This window comes from Cynara cardunculus, assembly GCF_001531365.2.
Source record: "Cynara cardunculus var. scolymus isolate 2C chromosome LG 1, CcrdV1, whole genome shotgun sequence".
Taxonomy (NCBI): Eukaryota; Viridiplantae; Streptophyta; class Magnoliopsida; order Asterales; family Asteraceae; genus Cynara; species Cynara cardunculus.
The window spans coordinates 7,354,389-7,363,250 of NC_037528.1; the positions used below are offsets into that span (position 1 = coordinate 7,354,389).

General features: G+C 32.2%; 1 protein-coding gene across 1 annotated transcript; it reads right to left on the minus strand.

Annotated features, from left to right (window-relative positions):
* Positions 1–1,698: 1,698 nt before the first annotated feature.
* Positions 1,699–8,616, minus strand: LOC112528647. The gene is made up of 2 exons (XM_025139672.1): positions 7,964–8,616; positions 1,699–2,531 (listed from the first exon to the last, which is right to left on the minus strand). Exons 1-2 carry the CDS (start codon positions 8,614–8,616, stop codon positions 1,781–1,783), a joined length of 1,404 nt encoding a protein of 467 aa, XP_024995440.1. The 3' UTR covers positions 1,699–1,780.
* Positions 8,617–8,862: the final 246 nt, after the last annotated feature.

Here is an 8,862-nt window from a genome sequence, read left to right on the forward strand (position 1 = left end):
TTCACAATTTTTTTATTTTTTTTTTCTATTTAAAAAAATTATTTTTCATAGTTATTAATAAATAATAAATCATTTTAATAAAATATACTTTAAATTAAACTTTATATTTTCGAAATAATTATGGATATCCAATAACTATTACAACTTATTATATTTTTCAGAACCGTAACGTTTAAATTACTTATTGTAAATGTAATTAAAATAATAAATTGGAGACATGTCTGATCCAAACACTAAGGTCCGTTTACCAAACATTTACCCGAGTAAACGTTTACTTTATTTACATTACTTTACCGAATGAATATGGTAAGGAACAAGAATCTTACCCGGTAAAATGGAGACAAAGACCGAGAGTCTTACCCAGTAAGTGAGGGCGACGACACTTACCATGGTAAGTTCTTACTGGGTAAATTGTTGCATACTATGTCGTTTTGTTGTTAAATTTTACCAGTAAACGCTTACCGGGTAAGTGTTTGATAAACGGTCCCTAAATCTCAAAATTTTACATCAGTTTACTCTAAAATCATGGTTATATCATTTTGGCATCTATGAATAATATAGTACCAAATTTTGATGTTTCATTTATTTTAATTTAATGTTAGACAATTCTTAATTACAAAATAGCTTTTTAAATTTGATAATTACGTGATTTTAATTTATTTAATTGTAAAGATTAATATTTAGGTTATAATATTTGTTAATGTAATATTATATTATATTATATTTAAGTTAATTTATAAAATATAATAAATTTTAGTTTAATGTTTCAACAGTCAAACTAATTTAATAATTTAATACACAACACATTTAAATTATTAAAAGACACCAATCGTTGTCCGGTGACAAATATCTTGGAGAAGTTTGTTAATAATTTGTATGGTTACAATTGCATAATATTTTAAACTATAAAATTAATTTATTGCAGAAATTTTAGTTTGGTATAAAAAGCCTTTAATCCATCAATATTTGAGTATTTGATATCATAAGGTCAGAAGTTCAAACCTAAACAACAGTAAAAAAGGGTGTGAAGTTTAATTATCGCATTTTTTATATATACAAATATAACAAATTCTTCAAGTAAATAAATAAATAAGATTAAACCTAACATTATTGTGAAACTTTAGTTAAAAATATAAACACAACAAAACTAACGTTACTTTATAAATATTTAACTATTAATTTTATAAATTAACTAAATAACAATGTTATCTTATTTATGATAGAACTGAACATAGACATTAAAAATAAACATTTGTTTTGCAACAAATTAATATTTATGAATATTACAACTACTGACTATTGTACACAGAAGATAGTGTGAGAAACAAAGTTATGGAAAAAAGTGTAAGAAGAGATCTAAACTCTTGATCACTTTTAATTTAATTCTCATCCAAGAATTACGCCTTAGAAATGAATTGATTCGTTGCATCTCAGTGCACCTTATTAATATTGATATTCAATTAAGATTGATCTTAGAGTAAATATTTATTCTTACAGTTCTCACAATAACTTTTATTGTCAACAGAATTTAACACTGTAAATATATAATTATAAATTATTAAAAAAAAAGATATATACACATATATCTATTTTTTTCCTTGTAAACATTCAAATGCTTGGTTAAATTTTATTTCTATAGGAAATTTACAATTAAAACCTTCCTATTCCCCCCTCCTTTTCTTTTCTGTTTCCATTTTCCAATAATAGAAATATGTGCTTAAGGTGTATGTGTGTGTGAGAGAAGAAAAGTTGTATGACAACTTGCATGCTTTTACTATCTTCAGTAACGAAAACTGCTACTGCTACCGCTACCGCTACCGCTACCGCTCTCAGATAACCCTAATAACTCTTCCAGATACTCTCTACCCAGGTCCTCCAACACGACGACGTTTTTCACCTTAGCCTCCTCTTTCTTCTTCTTCTTCTTCATCATCGTTGATTTCCTCTTCATGGTGTGCTTCTTCTTTAGTGCCAAAACCGGTGAACTCCCTTCCTCGTACTTGTAATCCATCTTCCTTAAAGATGCATACACCAACTCCTCCGAGAAGTTAAGGACAGCCGCAGAACCCCGGACGGAAAACGCCGCCTGGTCATATGCCAGAGCCGCCTCCTCCGCCGTGTCAAATGTTCCCAGCCATACTCTAACCCCGTTTCGCGTCGAGTCACGTATCTCCGCTGCATACTTCCCCCATGGTCGCCTCCTCACGCCTCTGTAACTACACTCCTTCTCCGGCTTGAAACACTCTTCTTCTTCTTCAGGGTGGTTCGTCGTGTGCGGTGGCTGGGCGTCGGCAATGACTCCTAAGAGAAGCATCTCTTGTGAATCATTTTCGTTAAAGGGAAGGTAGTGGTGATCGGTGGGCGGATAGTTAGGTTGGGAACTAGAGGAGGAGTACTCCGGCGAGTTGGAAGAGAAGTCCGGCGAGGAGTAATGGTAAAACATAGAATTGATCATGTTGGACTTTTGATGTGAAAGAGTGATTGTATATATATGTATATGTATATGTATATGTATATGTATATGTATATGGCTTTGTTTATAAGCTGTTATAAGGTTTTGAAATTGGATTTATTAAGATATTGTATTGGTGATGAGGGGTGGGTATTTATAGAAGAGGCGGTGCATGAACTGGTCATCACATCATGGAGCAAATGCACGAGGGTCAAACCATTTTGTTTGGACATGGCGGCTGGTCAGAAGACTAACGCTGATATCACCTTTGATCAAAGGTTTAATTAACTTGCAATAAAAAAAAACAATTAAATTCTTTTCAGCAAACAGTATATGGTAACATGTTCTGTGTTCTATTAAAGCATTTCTTTATGGTAATCCTTGTTGACTGCTATAATTAATAATTAGTTAGATGTTGTAAATTATTAGGGTTTGTTTCAATTTATCATAAAAGCTTATGTTGGGTTAAGGGCCGTTTACCGAACGCTTACTCGGGCAAACACTTACCAAATTACGTTACTTTACCAGATTAATATGGTAAAAACCAAAAATCTTACCCGATAAGAGCAAAAAAAGTAACCGAAATTTTTACCCGGTAAGTAAGAGTGACAACTCTTACCACGGTTAGTGCTTACCGAGTAAATTGTTGCATACGATGTTGTTTTTGTGGTCTAAAATCTTGCCCGGTAAGTAAGCGACAATGTTGAATTTCACGGATAAGTACTTACCGGGTAAGTGATTAGGTAAACGGGCCCTAAATCTTTAAGTGAAAATATCACTACGTAAACTACAAGAGTTGTGACTACATTTAAACTACAAATGTAGATAAAAGTCTAAAAAGGAAGGTCTGGCTTTGAAGGTTGAGTTTGAGAAGGCTTTTGATAGTATAAGTTGGGTTCTCATAATTAATGTGATGAAACAAATGGGCTTCGGTAATTAATAAATCGTGTCAATGGATGGTAGGGTGTTTAAGGACAACGTTCGGTTTCTATTTTGGTTAACGGATCCCCTAAAAAGAAATTTGATTTAGGTCGTGGTGTAAGACAAAGTGACCCTCTTTCATCCTTCTTATTTCTTATTCGTTGCAGAGGGTCTGAACATTGTTTTAATTACGAGAGGCAACAAGGAAACATTTTTTTTCCATATGATATCGATTGGCTCAGATGATAATGCGGTTTCCGTTTCACGCCCTCAATACGCTAATCATACTATTTTCTTTAGCGAATGGGATGAATCTAATGCTAGAAACTTGTTGAGAATTCTGAAATGATTTGAACTTTCATCGGGACTAAAAATTAAATAAATATTAATTTTTTTCAAAAATAAGAAAGACGTGGAGGGGTAAACTTGAAAATATGAATATAAAATAAAATGACATATGATCAAATTACATTACGTAATAGGGTCGATGGTTTTAGGGAGAAAGAAATCAGTCGACTTTGGAGGCGTAGAGGAAGATGATTTTTAAGAGGTATGTGTTACGTATCACATACACAACATATATCAATGACTCCTTCTATATCATACGATTATCACAGTGTGTGTATCACACGATTAGGGGAAAATCAAGAAGTCGTTATTCTGTTTCGGCATCACGGATTTATCGCAGTGTAATAATTGTAAGGAGAAATCGAGAAATTAGACTCTGAATCAGTAATATACGCTCATTTTCCTTCTTTATCACAAGATTATCACAGTTGTGGGTATCACCTTCTTAGGGTATATTCAAGAAATTGTTACCCTGTTTGGCTATCACAGATTTATCACAATGTGATTATTGTAAGGAAAAATTGATAAATAGTTACCCTATCACACATTTATCACAAGGAAGGGATAATCATAATACAGTAGCGGTTAGGTGTTGAGGGATTGTTTTCGTAGTTGACAGATCAATTAAGAAAAGTTGGTTGAGTATCACCAGGGCCGTCCCTGAGGGAAGGCGACACGGGCGCACGCCCAGGGCCGAAAAATATCAAGGGGCCCATACTTTTCCCTTAAAATACAATAGTAGTCTTAAAGAATTTAATAAATTAAAAAGAACCCAAAAAATTGTAGCATATAATAAAAGGCAAAAAAATAGTAGATAATAAGGGCACACAAATATTTTAACTAATTACATTGAAGAATAAAATAAAAGAAATTAATTGGTCATTCATTATATGCTATTGTTTATTGTCTCTCTAATTTTTTTTTGTCTCCAATAAGGTCCATTGATATTGGCTATTGTTATCTTTATATGTTTGACTGTTTTTGTGCTTCAACAATTCAATTTTAAGATCATATGCTTGTTATTGCTATATATTTTTGTTGGATATTTTTATCAATTTATGCGTCTATTGACTAATGATATTTTGTTATCTTGTTCTAATTGTTTTTGTTGACTATTGTTATTTATTTTTGCTTCTACATAAAGTATTTTACTATTGTTTGACAATCAATCTATTGTTCTTATAACTTATGTCGTGTTTCATGGTTTTGTAATTAATGAATAATTTTTTTCTACTAGATGTATATAGTAATGTCTCTTATATATGTCATGTTCCATGAACCTTTACTCTTAACATCTTATTTTAGTTGAACACAAAAAGAAGAAAAATAGAATTTAGATATTTTCATCAATTGTTTGACATATGTATCTTTCATTGGGATTCCACCACAACACAAGATTCTATTTAAATGCTCAAATAATTATTTGTTGAACTTGCATATTATATGTTTAATTAACTCATTATTTATTTTTATTGGATCTCAATGGATTATCTTTTCTTTCATATTTTTATTGATCCTCATTTGTCTATTTGTATAGAAAATCTTGATAATGTTATCTATTATTGATCTCTCATTAACCCTCATGATTACTTCATTCATACGAATTCTCTTTTTGTATCAAAAGAACACATATTTCTTGTTATTAAGATTTCTTTCCTCATTAAATTATTAGCATTTCTTGTACTCAATTTGAAACTAATGAAAAAAATTATTGAATTTTTTTTTCGTACTTACCGAGGGTCACTATAAGAAAAGTAAACTCTAATGATGCACTTTTTAGAGATGACATGTTTCTGCTACAAGTTATAGCAGGTCGTTCTTATATACTCTTTCTGATTATAAATGAATTTTTTTGCGACGACAAAAGTCGTTGCCTTGTTTCTTGCAATGGGCCCTGTTTTTACGTTCGCCCAGGGACTATAAAATGTCAGAAACGGGCCTGAATATCACATGATTATCACAGTTAACACTTTGAATCGATATGCAGAATTTGATTGATAATCACATTGCTATCACAGATTTATCACAGTGTGATTATCGTAAGGAAAAATCGATAAATTGTTACCATATCATACATTTATCATAGGAAATGGATAAACATAATACAGTAGCGATTGGGTGTTGAGGGATTGTTTTCACAGTTGATTAAGAAAAGTTGGATGATTATCACAGCTAACACTTTGAATTGATATTATGAACTTTCAGATATGATGGGAAGAAAATGATAGGAGAAAGTGATACACGTTCAGTTGAACGTGATCAATCACAAACAAAAAAGATGAGGTAATTCTAATTAATTAAAATAAAATAAAAATTATAAAAAATACCTAATTACGTTATTGTCCTTATTGATTTATTTGTATTTAATATAATTTAAATTATTGATCAAAAAAATTTGAGCTTAATAGGTTGTTCTCGCATTCTCGTAAATTGTAGAGAGAGAGGTGAGTTATTATACAATCCGTTACATCTGTACAACCAATACAACTCAATCTCAATCATCCATTTAATTTGATGAATATGTAATTTCATAGAAGTTTTGATTGTTTTTTCTAATATAAAGTATTGATCATAATTAATAAACCTTATTCATCATCCATAAATATTTAAATTATAGTAAATGAATTCTTATTATTTTCATAAATATTTCAATTTATTAGGTTGTATTGGTTGTACAAATGCAATGAGTTGCATTTAAAACCTTATTCGTCCTAATAGACCTTTTTATAGGACTTAGTTTATAGGACCAAAAAAATAAAGTGTCATATCTAATGGTGTTGTATTAAGTTTATATGACGTTTTTTGATGTCGTAATAGGTTTTTAGGACACTTTTAATATAAAACGTCTTATTATCAACTTTATAAGACACTATTTGAAAAAATGTCCTATAAAAACAAGTGTCCTATAAAAAATTGAGTTTATAGGACAATTTCTCAAAAGTGTCATATAAAGTTGCTAATGCGACACTTTGTATTAAAAATGTCCTAAAAAACTTGTTAAGACGCCCAAAAACGTCGTATAAACTTATTACAACACTTTTACATAGGACGTTTTATATTTTGGTCCTATAAATTAAGTCCTATGAAACGGTATATTGGGACACTTAGAGATTTGGGGTGTCCTATAAACTCAATTTTGTTCTAGTGTATGCATCAGGATTATCTTTGAGGTGTTACACTATGCTTAATTAAGAGCAAATATCAAAATACAGCTGTGGATCTTCACCTTCATTAATTTGTTGAGCAAATAAGAGACGCATTGCATATGAGTAAATCGACAGACAATTATGAATGTTCATAGTGTTGCAATACCTAATGGCAAACTACTTCAAAGTTTGATTTCAAACCAAACAGCTTTATATATATATATATATATATATATATATTTGAAATTTGGTTTCATATTTGTTCTCAATTTTCAATTCTAGTTCAATCCAATTCTGAAGCATGCAAAATCTTGCTTGACCTAATTTCTTAACTTTGAAGCAAGATCAACTGCTTTTGAGTTTGAAAATGTGATTATTGCTAAAAAGTAAAAACCAAATCTATGTTGGCAGCTGCATGATAACTAATACTTAAAACTAGACTTACCAGCTGCAGGTTGGAGGAGGCAGACAGCTTAATTAGCAATATGTATCCAAACTAATTAATTCGATTTTATGTACTTAATTTTTTCATCACTAATTCCTTTCAACTATAACCTATATATCCATGGAAACTTAATTAGGTTATAAGACCGATCTGCAAGATATTTGTATTTCGCCAACCAACGCCTGATCGGCTGATTGAGATTGAATGTGTTTGAAGAAGTGCCCTTCATGTTAATTAAGAACACGTAGAGTAGAGAAAACTATTAACAAAAATAATGAGTTTCTATTGATGAAACATTAAATAGCATCATAAATCGCTAATTTATAAAAGTAGGAAAAAACGACACTTCAAACTACATACATTTGTCAACAATAATTATGTGTTCATACAGTAAGCATCATAATGATACCTGAAGACTTATCTTACAGTTTCAACCATAAATGTATCACAACAGCTTAGCATTTAATTTAAATATCATTTTTTTTTGTAATATATTTTTTATGGTTAATTAATATAATATTCACAGAACTTCCCTTTGGGGGTTTACTTTAAAATTAAATTCGAATGGCTTTCCAAAAGTGGAAGTATGTGTTTCAGGTGATGTGTGAGAGAAAGGAGAAAGCTTAATTGAAGGTATTAATTTATCATCACCAGCTATGACTACTACTGCTACAGCTCTCAGATAATCCTAATAATTCTTCCAGGTACTCCCTACCCAGATCCACCAAGACGACAACGTTTCCCACCTTAGCCTCCTTCTCTATCTTCTGCTTCTTCTTCTTCTTCATCGTCGATTTCCTCTTCAAGGTGTGCTTTTTCTTTAATGCCAAAACCGGCGAACTCCCTTCCTCGTACTTGTAATCCATCTTCCTTAAAGACTCATACACTACATCTTCCGAGAAATTAAGCACCGCCGCCGAACCTCTGACGGCATACGCCGCCTGATCGTACGCCAGGGCTGCCTCCTCCGCCGTATCAAATGTTCCTAGCCAAACCCTAACTCCGTTTCGTGTTGAGTCACGTATCTCCGCCGCGTACTTCCCCCACGGTCGCCTCCGTACGCCTCTGTAGCTGCAGTCTTTCTCTAAAATCTCATCTTCTTTAATGTGGTTGGTTGGGGTCGATGGTTGGTGGTGGTGGTGGGCAACTGTGTCGGCGATGATCCCAAAAAGAAGCATCTCTTCGGAGTCATTTTCGTTGAAAGGGAGGAAGTGGTGATTGGTGGATGGATAATTAGGAAAGAAATCTGGGGAGGAGTATTCCGGCGAACTAAAGGAGGTTTCCGGTGAAAAGGAAGGATCCATGTTGGATTTTTAGGATCAGGGAATTATTGTTGCTGTGTATAAAATTTTCTTTTTGGTTAATATTTTGGAAGTATATATAGAGAAAGACGGTGCATGAACGGGTCGTTATAGAGTTGGGGCACACCTGGTGAAGTTAATAAAGATGGTCAATCGGATTTTGTTTGGACATGGCGGCTGGTCAATGCTGATGTCATCATCGATAAGCATTTTGTAACCAACATTCAACCGCCGTTAAACTAGATTTAA